The 23,272-nt window shown below is 52.3% G+C and overlaps 1 protein-coding gene across 1 annotated transcript in view; it reads right to left on the minus strand.

Annotated features, from left to right (window-relative positions):
* Positions 1-23,272, minus strand: part of svep1 (sushi, von Willebrand factor type A, EGF and pentraxin domain containing 1) — a 63,224-nt gene that overhangs the window by 26,634 nt on the left and 13,318 nt on the right. Inside the window, exons 2-10 of the mRNA XM_084691728.1 lie at positions 19,836-20,091; positions 18,702-18,878; positions 8,069-8,227; positions 7,266-7,445; positions 5,630-5,809; positions 3,490-3,684; positions 1,595-1,713; positions 1,234-1,363; positions 495-602 (exon numbers count right to left, since the gene is read on the minus strand). Of these exons, the coding sequence (XP_084547854.1) occupies positions 495-602; positions 1,234-1,363; positions 1,595-1,713; positions 3,490-3,684; positions 5,630-5,809; positions 7,266-7,445; positions 8,069-8,227; positions 18,702-18,878; positions 19,836-20,091 (1,504 nt within the window). The remainder of the gene's footprint in view (positions 1-494; positions 603-1,233; positions 1,364-1,594; positions 1,714-3,489; positions 3,685-5,629; positions 5,810-7,265; positions 7,446-8,068; positions 8,228-18,701; positions 18,879-19,835; positions 20,092-23,272) is intronic.

Here is a 23,272-nt window from a genome sequence, read left to right on the forward strand (position 1 = left end):
TTAAGCTGTGAGCTGGAGGGCATCTGGTCTACTTGAAGTCTGGGAGTAAGATGACTGTTGAGGTCATTACATTCCCACGGTTCAGAGTTCCTAGTAGAATACCTGCAGTCTGGCTCATCTGGGTAGCATTTGAACCACACCCGTCTGTATTAGACTGGTCTAATGGCACTAACACACACATTACCACTCTGTCACACTATACTCTCTTTGTCTCCCCCTCTCCCTCCCTCCCTCCCTCCCTCCCTCCCTCCCTCCCTCCCTCCCTCCCTCCCTCCCTCCCTCCCTCCCTCCCTCCCTCCCTCCCTCCCTCCCTCCCTCCCTCCCTCCCTCCCTCCCTCTCTCCCTCTCTCTCTCTCTTCCTCTCACACCCATCCGTTCCACCTCTCCATTTCTTTTCATTCGGTCTTTTCTCCTGTCTCTGTTTGAATGTTGGACCGCTTTCTAGTGGGGGAGGAGAGGCGGAAAGAAGAGGTGCACTCTGGGTAGACGCATACCTGAGTTGTCGGAAAACTCCGGAATCTCCCACGCCACGGCCGTCCGGATGTCTGTGGCTTGGAAAGTGGGCGGCGACCGGCACCTGTCAATCACAGGGGGCTCCGTATCTAGGAAGGAACACCAATCAAGGGGTTGCTCAGAGACAAGACCACCACGCTCGACAACACAAGTGAAAATAATACAGCCTCGTTAAAATCGAGCGCAAATCGAATTAGCATCTCATAACACAGAAACGCAGCGAGGGAATTCGTCGACGCCCCGGGTGAAAACGCAGACCGTTTGTCACTCGACCGAGTTTAGCGGTGCGCGATGTCGAAGGGGCACCAGTTAAAACACGTGTCTCTAATAAAAAACCACAGCGTTCCATCGTCATAACAACACATGGAAATGTTCACGGCTGGATAGCTACCACTGCGTAGGGTTTTTCCCCTTGACTACCGGGAGCCTGGAGTGTGACACCAGACTCCCCTGGCTGTCTCTCTCACTTGGTAGCTCAATTAGCCCAGCAGCCTGGGAGAGACCGCCATAGAGGGCTGAGGTAAAGTGGATCAGGAACAGGGGGGGTTTTACAGGGTTTGAATACAAATGACTTGTAGTGATACGTGCGCTCTGCCACAGACGCACACACACACACACGCATAGACTAAGAATTATTGGAGAATCCAACCCACAGCCCTAGAGTTGAAGACACTCAGAACCATTGACCTATGACCCCGACGTCTGTCGGTCCTTTCTCACCTACGACGGTGACTGTGAAGGAGCAGTTGGCCCTGTTCCCGGCCCTGTCAGTGGCCGTGTAGGTGATCCTCTCCTGGCCAATCGGAAACAGCTGTGGGGGGCTGTACACCGGCTTGACCTGCACTAGGACCTGGGAGAGCAGGAGGAGGTGGGCGAGAAGGAAGACGAGGTGAGATAGGAGTAAAAAGCAGAGGGGATAGACAGAAGGAAGTGCTGGTGTCAGGTGCACCATGGTTGTGAGTGAGTCCAATCCACATCGATCAACAGAGAGTGGAGGATTGCTCAGTGTGTTACAGACTAGAGAACCCCCTTCCCCCTCCCCCCCCCCGGTGGCGACCCGTTGCCACGGCGTCCGGCTCACCTCCTCGCCGGAGTTGTCGGTGGCGACGGGCACGTTCCAGCTGACGTTGGCCGTGCCGCGGCGCTCGTCCGTCCCGGCGGCGACGTCCCGTGGGCACTGAAGCCACGGAGGCTCCGAGTCTGAAGGGACGGAGAGGGGAGACAGAGTCCAGGGAGACAAAGAGACAAGGAGAAGAGAGGGGGACGGAGAGGAAACACAGAGTCCAGAAAGACAAAGAGACAAGAAGAAGAGAGGGGGACGGACTGAGTTAACAAAACACACACACTGACACACACACACACACACACACAGGGAATATGAAGTCACCCTCCGTTAACCTCCCATCTCTGGTCCAGGGTTTCGACCTGTCCTTGTCTTTTCATACTTTTTCATACACTTACACACACGCCCTCACACACGCCCTCACACACACACACACACACACCGCCACGTACACACACACACTCCCTCACACATACACACACACACGCCCTCACATACACACACACACACACACCCTCACATCAGGAACCTATTCTGCTACTAATGAGAGAGTGCAGCAGGCTGCCATACTGACATCACCTCACGTCCAACAACGATCCCCGCTATCATCCTTCAGTCCTTACCTCAACACTGACCCCCGTGAGTCTGCTTGGCTAGTGTTCACAAACCCAGTCATGTTCTCGGTATTATCGTTTTTTTAGGTCTTACTTTGGCCTAATAAAAACAGGTTTAATTTAACAAAACTGTTCTTTTTCAAGGAAAAAATGATGAACCTGAATCCTGATGTATTTGCGTGCGTGTGTGTGTGAGCTTGTGCATATGCATGTGTGTGTGTACAGTATGTGCGCGTGTGCTCGTGTGTGTGTGCATGTGCGTGTGGCTATTTGTATGCGTGAGTGTGTGTGTGTGTGTGTACAGCATGTGTGTGTGTGTGAGGGTGTGTGTACAGCATGTGTGTGTGTGTGAGGGTGTGTGTACAGCATGTGTGTGTGTGTGTGAGGGTGTGTGCTTTCCTCAGCTGGACATGACCCATCCGCTGAAGCATCCTCAGCACTGTTACACACCACCTCTGTGTGCTTTAATCACACACGCCAGACTTCATTAACAGGGAAATACTTCCCTGCTGGAGTCATGAGCATGAGGACCAACCTGGACGTGTGTCAGATCCACACAGCTTTTCCCTTTTATTCTCTGTTTCTTGTTTTCTGTTTCTCTCTCTGTCCGATCTCTCTCCCCCCTTTCGCTCTCTTATTTTAACTCTTGTCCCCCTCTTCCTTCCTTTCCCTACTGAAAACGTTGAGTGCGCTCCGACGCTATCTCTTTTCTTGTCTTCCAGTCCTATTCCTTCCTTCCTTCCTCCCTTCCCTCACTCTCCCTCTCTCTTCTCATTATCAAACGGAGGCCAGCTGGTGTCAGCAGAGAACCAGACCAGATCCTTCTTCTACCATTAAAACAGCTACGGATGAATAAGCCTCCCTCCCTCCCATCCCCTCCTTTCATCTTTACGAGAGCTCTTCCTCCCTTTTATGGGCGGTGCTCCAAATAGGCTCAGTCCGTGCACTGCTGAGGAAAGGGGGGAGGCGAGGACATGGAGGTGGGCAGAGCCAGGTTAGCGAGCTAGCTAGCACCTGTTTCACCTGGCTCGCAGCTGGACATCTGGGTGTGGTTAGGCCTGTGAAGGCCGGTATCAGAGGAACCGGTGGACATCATCGGGGGGATGGTTCACATTAGTGACTGGGAAACCTAGCAGAGGGAAAGGCCGGGAGCGGAGGGAGGGACAGAGCGATGGGCTAACAGATGGATAGAGGCGGTGGTGTAGGTATATGTAATCCACAGACACACACATACATACAGACACCAATCCAGTCCTGCCACCTTACACACACCACCTCTCTGTCTCTCTAGCTCCATACCTGTGCAGGTGACTGTCTGGACGCTAGCGCTCCAGCTTCCTGTGGACAGACACCGCGCCTCCTCGTCCCCCTGTAGACTGTAACCTCGGCGACAGGTGAGCTGGCACACAGTTCCCGTTGAGACTTCCCCCTTTCCACAGGTAGGGGGCGACAGCAAGACGTGGTTCGGAGTCAACATGGGGGGGCAGCGGACCTCTGAGACAGAGAGAGAGAGAGAGAGAGAGAGAGAGAGAGAGAGAGAGAGAGAGAGAGAGAGAGAGAGAGAGAGAGAGAGAGAGAGAAAGCGAATGATCAATCATTCTTTCACCTCATCACTCCACCATCTAGTAAACCCCATGGTAAGGAACGTTCAGTTCACAGGGCTCCAGTGGTTCACTACCAATTGGGAAAAAGAAAACCATCATATAAACATGCTTCCTGTATCCCACTCGGGGAGATTTGATTTCCGAGGTCCTGGCCCTTAAAACAAGCTTCCTCACTCATTCTCTCTCTCTCTCTCTCTCTCTCTGTCTCTCTCTCTCTCTCTCTCCTCTCCCAGCAGAACTATGCAGTATCCATAAATCAGATTTGGATACAAAAGAGAGAAAATGTTGTCGGAAATGAATGTAAGAAGCACATGGCCTGCCAGGACTATTACAGACCAGAGGTCCAAGATGTTCCTGGAGACTGCTGAGAGTGGCCTTTGCCCAGAACAAGCTAGGACCCCAGGATTTCTCGTAGTACTGTGCTCGCTCTCTCTCTCTCCCCCTCTCTCTCCCCCCTCCCCTCTCTCTCTCTCTCTCTCTCTCTCTCTCTCTCTCTCTCTCTCTCTCTCTCTCTCTCTCTCTCTCTCTCTCTCTCTCTCTCTCTCTCTCTCTCTCTCTCTCTCTCTCTCTCTCTCTCTCTCTCTCTCTCTCTCTCTCTCTCTCTCTCTCTCTCTCTCTCTCTCTCTCTCTCTCTCTCTCTCTCTCTCTCTTACTCTCTCTCTCTTATTCTCTCTTTCTCTCTCTCTCAATATTCTTAGTTTCAGAAAAGACTGTGATGAGGATAAGACCTGCTGGAGAGACAGAGACGTGTGACTGAGACGACTCAGCAGAACTGACAGCCAATCAGAGGTGAGGGCCGGTCCTGTAGCTGTTGGCAGCGAGCGGCTGCAGTGTTGTAATTAGAGAGAGCCAGTGGTGCTGGGCCCACACAGGGCCAGGGCCAGGCGGCCGGAGGTCTGTGGCCAAACATCCTCCCCGCTCCTGCCATCTCTTTAGCTTTCTAGCACACAGTGCTTGAGGTCTATGGTTATCTTTCTAGCACACAGTGATTGAGGTCTATGGTTATCTTTCTAGCACACAGTGATTGAGGTCTATGGTTATCTTTCTAGCACACAGTGCTTGAGGTCTATGGTTATCTTTCAAGCACACAGTGATTGAGGTCTATGGTTATCTTTCTAGCACACAGTGCTTGAGGTCTATGGTTATCTTTCTAGTACACAGTGATTGAGGTCTATGTTTATCTTTCTGGCTTGAAGACAGTCTGTGTGTGCTGTGGTGTTATTTTGACTTAAAGATCACTGTGTGTGTGTGTGGATGGATGCATCGGGCGGTGATTGCATGTGTGTGTGATTGTGTATGGTGTGCATGGGTGCATGGCAGGTGGTGTGTGGGTGCGTGGTTGTGTGTAAGTGTGTGTGTGTGTGTGTGTGTGTGAGACATGACAGGCGTGGTGGCTCATTGTTATGAGAACGCATATATATCTTTCTCTAGGGTGATGTAGTGCGGCGGGGACCAAATCTACACCATGTGTCCAACCTCAGTGTGTGTGTGTGTGTGGGTGTATGTGTGTGTGTTTAAACACAAATACCCCGTAACATGCATTCCTTCCTAACCCTTCACCCAATATCTCATGTGCATTCAGACAGGCGGCAACTCTGGGAGACAAGGGGAGGCTGTATCCGAGGGCAACAAGACACGCACAGCGATGGAGAGAGAAGACGGGAGGGGTGTGGGACGAGGGGAAGAGAGAGGGAACGATTTCCTGCGTGTCAAGGAATGACACGTACGAAATACGGAACCCTTGACGGGGTCAGACAGGTCGAAGCCTCCACTGAGCGGTAGGGTGCGTTTGTTTTAGGGAGTGGAGAGAAAAGGGGTGCGTCCTGCAGGCTTACCCACACACCGTGGCTGAGGGCCGCTCCACTGGGAGTCGGCCAGGCAGGTGAGCTGGGCTTCTCCCTCCAATCGGTACCCGCGCTCACAACGCACCGTGCACTCTGCCCTGTACGAGGCGCCGCCGTCGCTGCAGTTCAAGTGGCCGTGCTCCGGACGGGAGAGGGAGGGGCAGGACCGCACTGGGAGGCAAAACAAAGGAACGGGAAACGAGGACAAAGTCAGATCAGGTTGCTCCTGCTTTCATCTCCTTCTCCGAGATGTAAAAGAGTGAGGAAATAGAAGACATGAATAGATAGAGAGAGAAGGAAGGAAAGCGACAAGGAGAGGGAGCGAGAGAGAAGGAGAGAGAAAGACGCAGTCCTGTGTCATTTAGTCTTACATACTGTACATGAGAAAAAATAATCAAGGCTATGCTTCCTTAGCCTGAGGTCTACGAGAAAGTGTGTGTGTGCGTGGGTGTAACAGAGAGTGTAGAGGGTTATTCCTCATTACTCACTGATAGACATGCGTTTCCTAGGAAACCCCCTCCTCCAGGGCTCATTGTAACTTTGTGAGGTCTGAATATCCAGACACGCGCACAGACACCATAACACACGCAGACAGTAAATCTTTTACCCATTAAAATGCCTTTCTCAATGTCTGTCTGTTTGTCTTATCTATTTTTCTTCTTCCTATCATTAAATTCCCCTGCGTTGGTTTCCTCGTTCCCCCCTCGCCCTCTCCCTCTCCCCCTCCCCCCTCCCCCCTCTCCCCCTCTCCCCCTCTCCCCCTCTCCCCCTCTCCCTCTCTCTCTCTCTCTCTCTCTCTCTCTCTCTCTCTCTCTCTCTCTCTCTCTCTCTCTCTCTCTCTCTCTCTCTCTCTCTCTCTCTCTCTCTCTCTCTCTCTCTCTCTCTCTCTCTCTCTCTCTCTCTCTCTCTCTCTCTCTCTCTCTCTCTCTCTCTCTCTCTCTCTCTCTCTCTCTGTGTCTTTCTCTGTGTCTTTCTCCCCTTGTCTCTCCCCATAGCAGAAGTTACCATATTGTATATTCATATGATTAGTTTGCCTGTTAGATGATAACTCTGGTTCACTTCCTGACATCTCTCAGAAGCCCCACCCCCCCCCAAACCCTCCAACAGACGCTCGCACACACACCTGCTTCTGATCAGGCCATTATTAAAAGCGATGTGGGACGCTCTTCAAAGGACGGAACCCCCTGCCTCTCAGAACCCACGCTGATGTTCTAGAACTTTCATAAACCTTTAATGTGTCCCTTCTGAACGAGGAGATCCCCTTGCTAGGATGCTGCTTAATGTGAACCCCAGAGCCTGGGGCGGAGTGGTCCACACTCTCACTGCAGACTGTGTGTGTTTAGATTGAAGCAGAGCTAAACATTTACTGTAGGGAAACACTCCTGTCTGTCTACCAGCAGCTGGAGAAAGTGAGCGATAGATGTTTGAGAGACAGAGAGAGAAAGAGAGAGAGAAACAAGTGGAATTATGTTTAAAAAGAGGGAGAACACATTTGGTAGATAAACAATTGATTCAGTGTAGAGCATGTGTAATCAAACTCATCAATCTGATCTACGTGTGTGTGTGTGTGTGTGTGTGTGCGTGTGTGTGCGTAGCTGTATGTGCCTGTGTGTGTGTGTGTCCTCACCTCTGCAGCTGGGCGGGGTGCCGGACCAGGTGCCGTCCGGCTGGCAGAGGCGTATCCCGTCCCCCTGCAGGTCGAAGCCCGGCAGGCAGCGGAGCCCACAGGCCGCGTCAAACTGGTTGTTACACACGTTCTGGATGAAGAAGCTGTTCTCTGGAGGAAACAGCTCTGGACAGTACACCACTGGAGAGGAGAGGGGAGGAGGAGAGAGGAGGAGAGAGGACAGGAGATTAGAGGAGAGGAGGATAGAGGAGAGGAGGTTAGAGGATAGAGGAGAGGACGTTAGAGGATAGAGGAGGAAAGAGGAGGATAGAGGAGGATACAGGAGAGGTTAGAGGATGAAGAGGATAGAGGATAAGAGGAGGATAGAGGAGGATAGAGGGGGATAGAGGAGAGGAGGTTAGAGGATAAGAGGAGGATAGAGGATAAGAGGAGGATAGAGGAGGATAGAGGAGAGGAGGTTAGAGGATAAGGGAGGATAGATGAGAGGAGACACTGTCACAGAGATACTTGAAACAAAGTGCATTTTTTACAACAAAGGAATACTTGCACACTCAAACACACAAACAGGCTTCTACTGCTGGTGCTGGAGGAGCAGATCTGTGGAGCAGATTGGAATCTTAACGTTCCTGAAGGAAGCGTGGAGGCAGAAGATTACTGCTGGTCAGACCGAACTTCCACAATCTGTTCAGGGACCCCACTCGTCTGTGTGTCTGTGTGTGTGTGTCGCATCTGTGCATGTGTTTGTACTGTATGTGTACTCTATGTGTGTGTGTGTGAGTGAGTGAGTACCCTTAGTCTCTTACCCTTGCAGGTCTTGCCCTGGGTGCGGTAGCCCTGCTGGCAGACGCAGTCCCCCAAGGCGGTGCTCCCAGGCTGGGAGGTGTGGTGGGGGTCTGGGCAGGGCAGGCAGGTGCCCAGGCCCCCGGGGGTGCCCTCTGGCTTGTAGGTGCCAGGCGGGCAGGCTGGCAGGAGAAACACAGGCCAGAACACAGATGTCAGATTCAAGCGGATTGTGATCCATAGACCAGACACGTGTGCATTTATTTGAAGTTGTTAACATGTGTTCACACGCACCGAATATGCTTTGTGTTAGCATCACCTGTGGGTGATGTGATGTTGGAGCTGTACTGGAGTCAGTTTAAGGTTATAGTGTTCCTGCAACTTCATCCACAATAAATCATCTTAACAGAGGAACAGCTCTCTCCTGTCCTGCTCGGACCCTCTCGCTACATCTCTCTTTGTCTCTCTCTCTGTCTTTCTCTCTTTGTCTCTCTATGTCTCTTTCTTTCTGTCTCTCACCATCTTTCTCTCTTTATCTCTCTCTCTGTCCATCTCTCTCTCGTTCTCTCTGTCTCTCTGTCTCTTTCTCTCTGTCTCTCTCTGTCTCTCTCCATCTTTCTCTCTCCATCTCTCTCTCTGTCTCTCTGTGTCTTTCTCTCTCCATCTCTCTCTATGTCTCTCTCTCTCTGTCCATCTCTTCCTCTCTCTCTCCCATGCCCTGCTACTTTACAGAGACCAGCCATCACCACAGGAACGTCCGCCCCTCCATGCCAAGTACCCCCCCCCCCCCCGGAACACACTGGCAGGTCAGGTCGGCCCTCGTTAACCGGCCGGACTGGAGCCTGCCACTGAGGCACACACTCTCAGCATACATACAGTATGTGTAATGTATACTGCATATTTTCATGTATTTTACCACACACCACTGTAACTTTAAATGAGGCTGATTCAGTGGAGCGTTTGTGCTAGCGTGTGGGATTGTTTGTGTTTCTGTGTGTGTGGCGCATGTGCGTGTGATAGCCATCTTGTTTCTGTTAAAGTCCGAGGGTGGGGGTTTACCTCAGAGGATCCTTGAGGTAAACTCCTCATCATTCTCACGTTGAGGTCCCTGGAATACCTTTTTACTGCTTCATTTAATGTTTACAGGAAGCCTGGTTAGTTTTTAATGTGAATAATATTTGACTTGTTAAGCAACACAGTGGAAATAGTGTATTATAAAAATATTTCATTTTTTTAATCCGTGGAAGCTTTGCTGGGTTTGCTGGCTCAGGTAGCTGTGAATGAGCCAGCCTGGTCTCACTAAAGGGAAGGAGGGAGGGAGGGAGGGAGGGAGGGAGGGAGGGAGGGAGGGAGGGAGGCAGGGAGGGAGGGAGGGAGGGAGGGAGGGAGGGAGGGAGGGAGGGAGGGAGGGAGGGGAAGGAAGGAAGGAAGGAGGGAGGGAGGGAGGGAGGGAGGGAGGGGAAGGAGGGAGGGAGGGAGGGAGGGAGGGAGGGAGGGAGGGAGGGAGGGAGGGAGGGAGGGAGGGAGGGAGGGAGGGAGGGAGGGAGGGAGGGAAGGAGGGAGGGAGGGAGGGAGGGAGGGAGGGAAGGAGGGAGGGAGGGAGGGAGGGAGGGAAGGAGGGAGGGAGGGAGGGAGGGAGGGAGGGAGGGAGGGAAGGAGGGAGGGAGGGAGGGAGGGAGGGAGGGAGGGAGGGAGGGAGGGAGGGAGGGAGGGAAGGAGGGAGGCAGGGAGGGAGGGAGGGAGGGAGGGAGGGAGGGAGGGAGGGAGGGAGGGAGGGAGGGAGGGAGGGAGGGAGGGAAGGAGGGAGGGAGGGAGGGAGGGAGGGAGGGAGGGAGGGAGGGAAAAGAAAGGCATAACGAGATTCCACTCCTCTCCTTGTCTTCTCCTACCCCCCCTTCCAAGTATCCTCCCCTCCCCAGACAGACAGACCCTGCTCTCTTTCCCCAAGGCTTTTCTCGTGGTAGGAAGATGAAGTCAGTCATTTAGACTGGCTTGCAGACCGAAGACTAGGAGCCAGAGCTGCTATCACATGAGAATCTGCCGTCTGTGTTGCTACGGGAACTGTGTTCTATTACAGTTGGGGGATATGCACAGACACTGCGGAAACAATCAAAGTGAATCCAGAAGAATCTCTCTTTTACGCACGCACACGCACACATACATACACACACATCTGGCTGAATCTGTCTGCCCCCCCCCAATGACAGTAAATTCCTTCCATCTCACACAGTCGCATCACTGCCGAGTCCAATAAACACACACACACTCACACACACACTCACACACACACACACACACACACACACTGACTGACACCGACACAAACACACGCGCACCACCCAATGAATTCTGCTTTGGACCGTCTTCAGTCTGTCTCTATACAAACCCCGCATGACCCTGAAGAACACGACTCTCTCAACACTTCCAGCATGAAAAGACTAAACAACAAACAGCTCGCTACTCACTCACTATGCACCCATGAACTCCAGTCTCCACACAACACTGTACAGCAAAGTCTCACTTCATGCTTGCACTCATTAAAGGCTAACTATAGTGAGACAGAAAGTGAGACAGGAAGTGAGAGAGAGTGAATGGGATACTATATGTGGACAGAGGTCTGGCCTCTTTGCGGTTGACAGCCTCTTTGTTGGAACCCTGTCGAGTGTTTTTTAAATCCCTGTGTGTTGAACAAAGAAACCAGTGCTAACATGCAAGCGGATGTTCTATTTGCGACTTTCTCCTCTCATGCAAGTCTGGGGCTGATGACAGGCTCTGGATGGAAATGCCTGAATGACCAACGAAGAAACAATCATTCAATCACGTTTCACACAAACCAGGACAAAGGATAGAACAGGCAGTTGAAAACCCTCACCCGAGCCAACACGAACACACACACACTCACACATACAACATAATTTATGCGGACCACCAGAGCGGTTTCAGGGAACGTTTAGACAGCGGCCCTCAGAGAGCTGTTCCGAGAGGTCAAGAGGTCAAACTGTTAATCCTAGGAAAGACCCCTAAACTCAGGACCACACCCCTCTGACTCCGACATCTAAGACCACCCCTGCCCCCCCCCCCCCTCCCCCCTTCGGACTCCCTCTGGAACCTTTTGTGTCGGGTTGCCATGACAACCAAACGGAACACCATTCGTATGCGAGCCGTTCCAAATTCCAAATTCCGCAGATTCAAAAAAAAAAAAAAAAACATCCAGACAAAATTCCTTCCTGATGGAACGTCAGGTAGTGCTGTGTAAGTCATCTGCGCAGACCCAGAGCACCCGAGGTATGTCCTCCAGCTGAAGGGGGAGTCCAGCTCCCAGCTGTCCAGCCTCAAGGCCCCTGTCTGGGGAGAAACTTCCATGGAACACCCCCCCCCCTCCCCTCCTTCAGATCTCCTCCAGACCAACGAGAGTTCCTTGACAGGAACAGGAGTCTAGACTGCCCGCTGTGTTTCCACTCCCGGTTTAACTGTTTTTCTCCTGCATCTCCACCGTACAGCAATCAGAGTCTACCTCAGACGGAATATCTCTTGTGGAAGTCTGGAAGCTTGAGCCAACATCAGGAAGGAGAGAGAAGGGGAGAGAGACAGCCACTCACACACACGGCTGTTAACTCAACCTGACAGCTTGACGGGACACAGTGTGTGTGTGTGTCCTGTAGGACTGTGTGTGTGTGTGTGTGTGTGTGTTTACTGTGGGACTGTGTGTGTTTGTTCAAAACTCATTTAGGGGAAAAACTAATAGGAGCCACACACGCTCCTACATGCCACAGATGCTGGGGAGTTCTCAAGTGAGTTTTCGTAATTCTGTTGTGATGTGATGTGAGGGATTGGGAAACACACACACCCACATCGCATACACAATCACACACACACACCGGTCATCCATGTGTTTGTCCAGTGGCCCTGGGGGACGGTGAGTTTCCTGGTGGGCCAGCCGACGTTGGGCTAATCAGTCCCGCTGACAGGAGCCAGGCCGTGTTCCACCACACAGGCCAAACAGACACACACACACTTCACACTGTCCACAAACACGCTCTCTCCCCACTTAACACACTGAATGCGCGCACATTCCTGTGCAGATACATTCAGACACACAGTGCAGTCCGAAAACATTCAGACATGCAGATACAGTGACAGGCATTCGCATTTGCACACACACACACACACACACACACACACACAGACTAACACACACACACACATCCCCACTACACCAGTCCTCCCCTGTGGAACATTCCAGATCGAGGGCCTAGCAGGGGTTCATAGCAGGGGGGGGGGGGGGGGGTGAAGCTGGATTCACTCACAGGAGCCCTGGTTCTGAGGGGGACTGGGGACGGAAAGATTGAATGAGAGTTAGAGAAACAGAGAAAGAGAGAGAGAAAAGGAGAGAGAAGCTACAGTAGAAACAGACAGAAGTAAAGAGGAAAAGAGGGGAAAAAGAGGGAGGGAGGGAGGGAGGGAGGGAGGGAGGGAGGGAGGGAGGGAGGGAGGGAGGGAGGGAGGGAGGGAGGGAGGGAGGGGCAGTTTGCCCCAGAATGCAGCGTCTGACTTCTTCAGTCTTCAGCCCCGCTGGTGACCCCCGACCTCTGACCCCCCCAGCCTCAGATGGAGCGCGTGCCTCTTCTCATCACCTCCCTTGCTCTGGAGCGTGTTTCACACACACACATCCAGGGGGTCAAGGCTGGGTAAGAAGTAAATAAGACAGGGAGAGGAGGAGAGAGAGGGAGGTCATAAAAAGGGGAGAAAAGGGGGGGAGGATGAATATAGAAGGGAGCCTTAGCACGACGCTACTCCTCGTGGACAGAAGAAAGAGAGAGCGTGATGAAGAGACCGATGAAGGAGGGAAGGTATTGAACCAAGGAGGGCGTGAAGAACAAATGGAGATAAAATGAAGAGGTAGTGTGGGTGTGGGAGGGGTGGAGCAGGCCACTGTGGGGGGTCACTGCAGTAGCACGGCCAGAGGAGGGGGCGGGGGAGGGGCGGGGGAGGAGTGGAGGACGATGGAGAGATGGGGTCGAGGAGTGGAGAACGATGTAGAGATGGGTGGAGGAGTGGAGGACGATGTAGAGATGGGTGGAGGAGTGCCCGTGATGAAGTGAGGTTCCACACGTTTCACGACCGCTCGTTTTTCACGCTCTCCTGCAGCGGGGCCTTGTTAGGCCTGGTTTACAACCCTGTGTGTGTGTGTGAGCGTGTGTGTGTGAGCGTGTGTGTGCCAGTGTGCGTATGCATTTGCGGGCACGTGCGGGATTGTTTATGACAAGAGTGCAGTTGGCTTTATGGCATTTCACTGCATGGCTGTCCTACTAACCAAGCACACTCCAGGCCCCACTCATCAATTACACCAGTTTACAGATCTATATGTGTTTTAATGATGGGGGTGTAGGGGTAGTGGAGCCCTCTGCTAAGCCAGTAGGAATCGTCTGGAGTGTTACATGGATCCTGCCTCCTGTGGGATCTGCTCTTTAGAAAGTGGATCTCTCTCTCTCTCTCTCTCTCTCTCTCTCTCTCTCTCTCTCTCTCTCTCTCTCTCTCTCTCTCTCTCTCTCTCTCTCTCTCTCTCTCTCTCTCTCTCTCTCTCTCTCTCTCTCTCTCTCTCTCTCTCTCTCTCTCTCTCTCTCTCTCTCTCTCTCTCTCTCTCTCTCTCTCTCTCTCTCTCTCTCTCTCTCTCTCTCTCTCTCTCTCTCTCTCTCTCTCTCTCTCTCTCTCTCTCTCTCTCTCTCTCTATTTGCCCCCCCCCCTCCTTTCTCTAGAACAAGCACTCACCCATGAACCACACTCATCGAAATCTTGACCCATCTATCCTCTGATAAAAAGTTCATACTCCCTTTCTTGACCTTCTACAACCTTCTGTCGACGTGTCTTCAGAGAATACCAGGCACCCCCCCCCCCCACACACACACACACACACACACACACACACACACACACACACAGATTAGACAGACTTGGATGGGATCGGCCTTGACATTGAGTAACACAGCAGTTTTAGATGTTTGCTCCTCCACACACACACACACACACACACACACACACTCCCAGTGTGATGAGGAACAAGAACTAGTGATCATTTTAGGAAGAGATTCTTCATGTTGAGGTTTACATAACCCTGCAGAAATACCTGAGGCTTTGCAACACAGGGACACGGCATTTATCAACTATCAACAGTTTTGGGATGTTAAGTGGCATGTCCAATCATATAAGCAGATGTTATTGTATTGCTTCCTATGGATAGCTTCTAGAGTGTCAGACCTTGTCGTGTGTGTAGTGTGTGTATGTGTGGGACAAGCCATGGGGTGTTAAGTTCATTCACATTCTTCCGAGTTCATACAAAAATATTTAGTCCTGAACACATTTACAGTACATATCTCTGTACACAGGAGACCAGAGGGGGGTCTGGGGGAGGGAGAGACAGGGAGAGAGTGAGAGAGACAGGGAGAGAGTGAGAGAGACAGGGAGAGAGTGGTAGAGAGAGAAGCAATCTGGAGAAAGAGAGACACGGAGAGAGAGAAATCAAGGACAGAGAGGGAGGAGAGGGAAGAGATAGAGTCAGAGAGCGTGAGACACGGACAGACAGAGAGAGCGGTATTGCAACAGCTTCTCTCCCCTGGAGTCCGCTCCTGCCATCTCACAGATTCCACTTCCTGTCTTTGTCGTTTTTATTCGCTCGGCGGATTTATGTCTACCTCGAGGTTTCCTCGTGGATTCCGGGACTTTCGTATGAGAGTAAATATTTACAGCGCAAGTTCCAAGGAACCAAATGACCCCGCGGGCAGACGGATGGAGAGAGGGAGGGATGAAGGGAAGGAGGGAAGGAAGGATGGATGGAGGGAAGGAGGGAAGGAGGGAGGGATGGGAGGAAGGAGGCCTGGGTCACACGGATGGACCAGCGGACAGAGTCGTGTGCCGCCACGCTTCTCCACTCGGGGAAACGAGGGTCGTTATTAAACAAATATCACTTGGCCCGGTCCGTGCTTGCTCCAAAACAAACACACCCAAAAGGGAACGTGGATCAGGAGTGACTAGCCAAGGATACAAACACACTGAGGAGAGCTCAGTCAAGAGGGGACGCCGTCAGGGTTTGATGGATTACCAAGCCAGCCCAGCTGCCAAGAACCTCCTTGAGGGTTCAACATATCTTCAGAGAGAGGATCTGAATTTGAGGTTATCTGGCGTGTGGCGACTCGACTGTTAGGGATGCCCTGAGATGCGAATCAAAGCCACCTTCCACAAACCACTATGTTGGAGAGTGTATGAGGTATTACTGAACCCGGCCAGGGTTCTTAGTTGTCTGTTCAGGGTCTCTCAACTCCTCCAACCCCCTGGTCTGTGTTTACTCACTGATAACTCTCACTCACCAACTACCTCTCTTCATCCTCCTTGTTCTGTTCTTCACCCTCCTTGTGTCATACAGTCTGCCTCTATATGGCCCAGTGTGTGTGTGTGTGTGTGTGTATAATATGTCCCTTCCTCAGCTTAGTGGCACAGACCGCCAGACAACAACATATTTGACTGGTCTCCAGACAGCCATGGCACAACAACAGCATGTGTGCCAACAGTGGCACAGTGTGCTGAGCCTGACAGCCCCTCAGACAGCAGGCACCAGGCTCAGCACACTGTGTGCCCCATCACTCATCCAGCAGCCAGCCCCACAGGCTGCACCCACTACAGGGAATAGACTACGAGTCCAGTGTTATGGTATATTGTTTTACATTTTTTCCTTGGTGTGTATAATCTTTATCCCGCGGAGTCAGAAGTCAACCGTTACAGGTTCATGTCAGTGACCTGGTCCTAATACTGGCCTGGGGGGGAGGAGGTTGGGGCTGCCCATGTCACTGCCAGACTAAAAAAAAGAGAGCCACAGGGAACAGGAAGTCATCCTTCCTTTCTTGTAGCTGGCCACAGGCCTGCCTGTCTGTCTGTGTGTCTGTGTGTCTGCCTGTCTGTCTGTCTGTCTGTGTGTCTGCCTGTCTGTGTGTCTGCCTGTCTGTCTGTCTGTCTGTGTGTCTGCTGATGGCCACAGGCCTGCCCCTCTGTCTGTCTGTCTGTCTGCCTGCCTGCCTGCCTGCCTGCCTGCCTGCCTGCCTGCCTGCCTGCCTGCCTGCCTGCCTGCCTGCCTGTGTGTCTGTCTGTCTGTCTGTCTGTCTGTCTGTTTGTGTGTCTGCCTGTCTGTGTGTCTGTCTGTCTGTGTGTCTGTGTGTCTGCCTGTCTGTCTGTGTGTCTGTCTGTGTGTCTGCCTGTCTGTCTGTCTGTCTGCTGATGGCCACAGGCCTGCCCCTCTGTCTGTCTGTCTGTCTGTCTGTCTGCCTGCCTGTCTGTGTGTCTTCCTGTCTGCCTGTCTGTGTGTCTGTGTGTCTTCCTGTCTGCCTGTCTGTGTGTCTGCCTGTCTGTGTGTCTGTGTGTCTTCCTGTCTGCCTGTCTGTGTGTCTGCCTGTCTGTGTGTCTGTGTGTCTTCCTGTCTGCCTGTCTGTGTGTCTGCCTGTCTGTGTGTCTGTGTGTCTTCCTGTCTGCCTGTCTGTGTGTCTGCCTGTGTGTGTCTGTGTGTCTTCCTGTCTGCCTGTCTGTTTGTCTGCCTGTCTGTGTGTCTTCCTGTCTGCCTGTCTGTGTGTCTGCCTGTCTGTGTGTCTGTGTGTCTGCCTGTCTGTGTGTCTGCCTGTCTGCCTGTCTGTGTGTCTGCCTGTCTGCCTGTCTGTGTGTCTGCCTGTCTGCCTGTCTGCCTGTCTGTGTGTCTGCCTGTCTGCCTGTCTGTGTGTCTGTGTGTCTGCCTGTCTGTGTGTCTGTGTGTCTGCCTGTCTGTGTGTCTGCCTGTCTGCCTGGCTGTGTGTCTGTGTGTCTGCCTGGCTGTGTGTCTGTGTGTCTGCCTGTCTGCCTGTCTGTGTGTCTGCCTGTCTGTGTGTCTGTGTGTCTGCCTGTCTGTGTGTCTGCTGTTGTTAATTCCGAGCGTGAAGGACAGAGTCAAGAGACAAGCAGACCGCCTGCTTTGGTCTCGACAACATCTGAACACCATTAGGGAGGAGGAGTGTGCTGATGACCCCGATGGCCTCTTCTTACTCAGCGTAAATCTCTGATTAAAGACATGTATGAGGAAAAGAGGCAGAGACAGAGAGAAGAGAGAGGGAGAGAGAGGGGGAGAGAGAGGGGGAGAGAGATAAGAGAGAGGGAAAGAGAGAGGAAGAGAGACTGTATTCATGGACAAATTGCAAAAGGTGATGAGCTATCGCGTAGAGAGAACAGTATCAGAGTTTGTGATGTGATGTTTATATATGGTTATCATTGATTGGCTGGATAAGCTTTCTCCCCCCCCAACCCCATGGCCCCCCCCGACCCCGGTCAATCATGGGTGAACGCACTCAAATGATGCTGAGGGATAATGCTCCTGTCAGTCATGCTGCCACACACACACACACAGACACACACACACACACAGACACACAGACACACACACAGACAAACAAACTCCGTTTATTATTCGTTCCGCAGCCTCCCAGCTTTCCAACAATCACAAAGCCCAACGCTCCGATCCTCCTCCAGCCCTCTGATGTGTGTGTGTGTGTGCGTGTGTGTGTGTGTGCATGTGTGTGCATGTGTGTGTGTGCATGTGTGTGTGTGTGTGTGTGTGTCAGCTTTGTGCCTCCAGGTCCCTAGAGGCTCCACCAGGAGTTCTGTTCAGGATTAGGTTTCAGAGACCACTGAAGGCAGACTGTCGACTCGTGTCACAGCTCATTAGTGAGCTCATTGGTCACCCGCCGCTTTCGAACTTCGCTCGCAGCAGTCCCTCCTCTGCTACCCATCTGTTCACCGCAACGCAAGTTACAACTGAAACAGGAAGATCTAATATTTCCCTCCGAATCAGCCCACATTTCAAAAGAGGACCCAGGCAGGCTGAGACAGGCACACGCATGATTGTGTGTGGGGCTCGTAGCGGTGTTAGAAAGGCCCTCGGTCAGGTCTGACGTGTCCTGTCTCAGCTGAAAGCCCCTCTGACATGTACCGTAATCTGCTCAGCGCCGTGGACCGAAATCTAATTATCTACAAACACAGTATCAGATTCACATCAGGCCTTGGAGGCCTGTCTTGGAGAGGTCTGAATACCTCGGCCTTGTGGTGCGCGTTGGTGTGTTCACAGAGAGCGACCGAGAGACCGAGAAAGAAAAGAGTGAGAGAAAGTGACAGAGAGAGAGAGAGAGAGAGAGAGAGAGAGAGAGAGAGAGAGAGAGAGAGAGAGAGAGAGGAGAGGTAGAGAGAGAAGGAGGGAGGGAGAGAGAGAGAGAAGGAGAGAGGGAGAGAGAGAAGTAGAGAGGGAGAGAGAGAAGGAGGAAAAAAAAGAAGGGGGGGGGGAGACAAACAAAAAAAGAAGCAGAGAAGAGGAGAGGATGGAGACGAGAGAGAGAGGTGAGGGTGAGCAGGGCAGGGCAGGCCAAGGCACACAAACACAGGGCTACCACAGCCTTCGCCTACGCTGACTGGGTCACTTCTTACACCCAGAAGGGGGCACTTGGTTTGTTGACACGGGCCTTCAGATGGACGGGGCGATTAAATGGACAGCTCGATTATTTACCTTTCACTCACTGGGAGCTCTCTGGAGCCAAGCATTCTATTACAGTGGTGGAACTGACACGTGTTGTGTGTGTGCGGGTGTGTGTGTGTGCTTACCTGTACACTCATGCTGCAGCCCCTTGCCGTAGTATCCCTTCTCACAGATGCAGTCGTACTGGCCGGTGTGTGTGCCACACTTACAGCTGGCCATCATGTCGCAGCAGTCCCTGCCCGCCTCACACAGGGAGGAGCAGCGCGACAGGTCCTCCTGGATGTAGCTGCCCGTGGGGAGGTCTGGGGGTGGAAAACAAGCACACGGGGAGAAAGTGAGAGAGAGACAAAGTGAGAAAGAGAGAAAGTGAGAGAGAGACAGTGAGAAAGAGAGAAAGTGAGAGAGAGAGAGAGAGAGAGAGAGAGAGAGACAGTGAGAAAGAGAGAAAGTGAGAGAGAGAGACAGTGAGAAAGAGAGAAAGTGAGAGAGACAGACAGTGAGAAAGAGAGAAAGTGAGAGAGAGAGACAGTGAGAAAGAGAGAAAGTGAGAGAGAGAAAGGAGTGAAAGGTATCAAGCTGATATCTGTGCCGGCCTGGTTCTCACTCTCACAATTCAATTCAATTCAATTTAGTTTTATTAGCATGACAGTCATTAAAACCGTATTGCCAAAGCAAGCTCTCACAGTCAAACAACAACTGCTGTCTGTCTGCCTGTCTGCCTGTCTGGCTGGCTCTCTGGCTCTCTGGCTGTCTGGCTGTCTGTCTGTCTGCCTGTCTGGCTGCCGATCTGAGGACCGATTCTGCTGGTGTGTAAAAACCATGAGGGAGGAACTATTCCTATCCCTCCCCCGCCTGCTGTCTGGCTCCCAGACCGAGAGGAGAGAAGGTAGTCTGGTGAGGCATGAGCTCATGGGGCTGGGTGTCGGCTGCACATGAGAGCAGACATGAGACTGGATGTCGAAATCCCATCTTGTTTGTTTTATGTCGCACCGGTCAGATCAGAACTTAGATGTGGCGTTCTATTCTGAACAGCGAGCCGCGAGGACGAGGCACCGTCGCACGCAGCCACCGACTCACTTCAGCGGAATCTCCCTTTAAGATGAGAAATAAACACGCGAGCTGAATCCAAAAAGATAAACCACAAGAGATAAATCTGTCATTACAGCTACAATAACTACATGGCTGACTCACACACACGCCACAAAACACACCACACACACACACACACCGCACACACACACACACACATCCTTCCTCACCTTCGTGCAGCGCGTGGCGGGCCAGCGCCTCAAACTCTGCGAAGTTGTGGACCAGGTAGCAGTGTTGGTCCTTGGGCTGGGATGCCATGTCGTGGAGCTCCCTGATGTTCCCCTGCCAGATGCCCAGGGTGAAGATCTCCACGCCCTGCTCCTTCAGCACCAGCGCCACGGGCCGGGGGTCGCCGCCGTTGGAGTAGCCGTCCGTGATCAGAAAGATGGCCTTGGTGGCGTTGGCGCGCGAGTGGCGCAGGATTTGCTGTCGGAAGGCGACGAGAGAGGGAGAGAGCGTGAGCGTGCGGCGGAACAAGGCGTGGCACAGGGGGGGGAACAGCCTTCGCCCAGGTGTTTTTTGAGGGGAAAACCCCTCCTCGCTGAACCGAACGCACCACTGGGTCGGCGAAAAAACCCAGCGGGTTGACGTTTTTCCAATTTCGTCAGCGACGTCAGCGAAATGAATGATGAGGTGAAGTCATTCCAGTAAACAACCACAAGAGAAGGGCCCTCAAAACCCAGCTATGAGGCTCGTCGGCATGACAACAACAACATGAGAGGCTCGGGTAGAGGAGGGCAGGAAGGAGAGACAGTCCAGTGATCATTCCGTCTGGGCCTGCCCCCTAACAGGGCTGTGTGCACACGCTGGACTGTAGCAGTGGACAGTCAAGACACACACACACACACGTAGACAGACACACACACACACACGCACACATAAGCGTGCAAACAGATACACACAGACACACCCACACACAGTCACACACACACACACTCTTCATTTCTCAGTCTAACTTTAGCTCAGGTTTACAATGCTCCCCATACAATTAGACAGGGCATTAAAGTCAAAGCGACGTTTCTTTTTTCTCCGCTGAGAAGGAGAGACATGTGCTGTGTCAGGGCCCACGGGCGTTGGACGAGAGATGACGAGAGAATAAAAGAAGGAAAAAAACGGGAAAGAAAGCAAATTCGGAGACAGAGAAAACAAACATACCTGGGTGGAGGAGATAAGAGATGGGAGGAGAGATAGAGAGACGGAGGTGGGGGAGGGAGGTGAGTGATGTGGGCTGATATGGGTATGATGAGAGATCCCAGGAAACCCAAATCAAAAGATGTAGAGAAGGAAAGAGGATGAGAGAGAGGCAGAGCAGCAGAGGGTGTGAAAGTGAGAAATGAGGCGAGGGAGGGTGTGACCGGTTTGAGAGAGAGACAGAGAGAGAGAGAGAGAGAGAGAGAGAGAGAGAGGAGACAGAAGGAGACAGAAGGAGACAGAAGGAGACAGAAGGAGACAGAGAAAGAAAGATAGAGACAGAGAGAGAGAGAGCTCTGTTCTTTATTGTTTAATTGGCCGCACTTCAAGCATCTCTGGCAGAGGAGACGTAATTACAGAGCCCGCGAAGTGAGGGAGGGAGGGAGGGAGGCAAGGGAGGGAAGGGAGGGAAGGAAGGGAAGGGAGGGAGGAGCCTGGCCTCTCTGATCCTCCAGTCCCAGACTCCCTGGTTCTTTCCCATCACAGGGAGGTTTGCTACGCCCTCTATCCAGCTGTCAGTGCACCCAGGCAGGCTGCTTTGTTACGGAGAGAGAGGCCCTCCCTGGCCCTCCCGGGCCCCTGCCTGCTGTCACCACAGTGATGTCAATGCGGTGTGTGTGTGTGTGTGGTGAGGAAAGGGACGCCAGAAAAGTGTGTGTGTTTGAACGTTTTTTTTTATAGACCGGCTGCTCAAAGGCACAGGGGTTGGTGAGCCGGTGTCTTGTGGTGTGTGTGTGTGACGTGACACACACACACACACACCACAGTAACCCTACACATGCACACCCACTAATAACATAGGCACACATAGCTCTGGTTAATTACCCCATCAATATAGAGACCACAATGTTAGAGCAGGAGAGGAAAAGGGCTTCACTGTAGTAATAAAGTACACCTATTCCTGTACAGTTTACACACACACACACACACGTCCAACGACACACACTTCCTCCCTCACAGGCCATAGGGCCCATCTTAATTGTAGGATTTCGATGCTGGTATGAACAACACCTCCTTTTGGCTCAGATACACACACACGCACACACACACACGCACACACACACACACACCGTCCGTGTGACCAGATGCTGGGTTGACTTGACGTTCTGGATCATCTCATGGGATTCCCATTGGACAGGACAGGTGCCATGTTGGGAAGGTGCCATAATGGGCAGGTGTGGGGCTTCAGACAGAACACCCTGGGCTTCAGACAGAACACCCTGGGCTTCAGACAGAACACCCTGGGCTTCAGACAGAACACCCTGGGCTTCAGACAGAACACCCTGGGCTTCAGACAGAACACCCTGGGCTTCAGACAGAACACCCTGGGCTTCAGACAGAACACCCTGGGCTTCAGACAGAACACCCTGGGCTTCAGACAGAACACCCTGGGCTTCAGACAGAACACCCTGGGCTTCAGACAGAACACCCTGGGCTTCAGACAGAACACCCTGGGCTTCAGACAGAACACCCTGGGCTTCAGACAGAACACCCTGGGCTTCAGACAGAACACCCTGGGCTTCAGACAGAACACCCTGGGCTTCAGACAGAACACCCTGGGCTTCAGACAGAACACCCTGGGCTTCAGACAGAACACCCTGGGCTTCAGACAGAACACCCTGGGCTTCAGACAGAACACCCTGGGCTTCAGAGCTTCAGGGGGCACGAATGTGCCAATGTGACCCGTTAATCAAAGATGCCCATATGCATGGCATTCTGGTGCCCATCCTGAATGCAAATCAAGCAATCATCCTCACCCTCCTCTATCCTTTGTAAAACCCCTGCCTCAAGTCTTTCATCAAACCGTGTGCCTGTGTGTATATGTGTGTATATGTGTGTACATGTGTGTATATGTGTGTATATGTGTGTATATGTGTGTATAGTGTGTTTATGTGTGTATATGTGTGTATAGTTTGTATATGTATGTTTATGTGTGTATATGTGTGTATATGTGTGTATATGTGTGTATATATGTGTGTACATGTGTGTACATGTGTGTACATGTGTGTATATGTGTGTGCGTCCATGCGTGTGTATGGAGACTCAAACACATCTGTGGTACCTGACTGGGTTCGGTACATCTCCAGAACATGCTGGTGTTGTCCTTGAGGGTTTAGGTTGGTTGAGGGGCAGTTCTATGGGCGTATGTGAAGCCCTCTGTGACATGCTTGCGTGTAAAAAGGGCTATACAAATACATTTGATTTGATTTAATTTGTGCCCGCCGGCTGCTGTGAGGGCTCTCCCTGGGCTAACCTGAGGGCTCTCCCTGGGCTAACCTGAGGGCTCTCCCTGGGCTAACCTGAGGGCTCTCCCTGGGCTAACCTGAGGGCTCTCCAAGGCTAACCTGAGGGCTCTCCCAGGGCTAACCTGAGGGCTCTCCCAGGGCTAACCTGAGGGCTCTCCCTGGGCTAACCT

This window comes from Hypomesus nipponensis, chromosome 25 (assembly GCF_054491055.1).
Source record: "Hypomesus nipponensis isolate SF chromosome 25, ASM5449105v1, whole genome shotgun sequence".
Taxonomy (NCBI): domain Eukaryota; kingdom Metazoa; phylum Chordata; class Actinopteri; order Osmeriformes; family Osmeridae; genus Hypomesus; species Hypomesus nipponensis.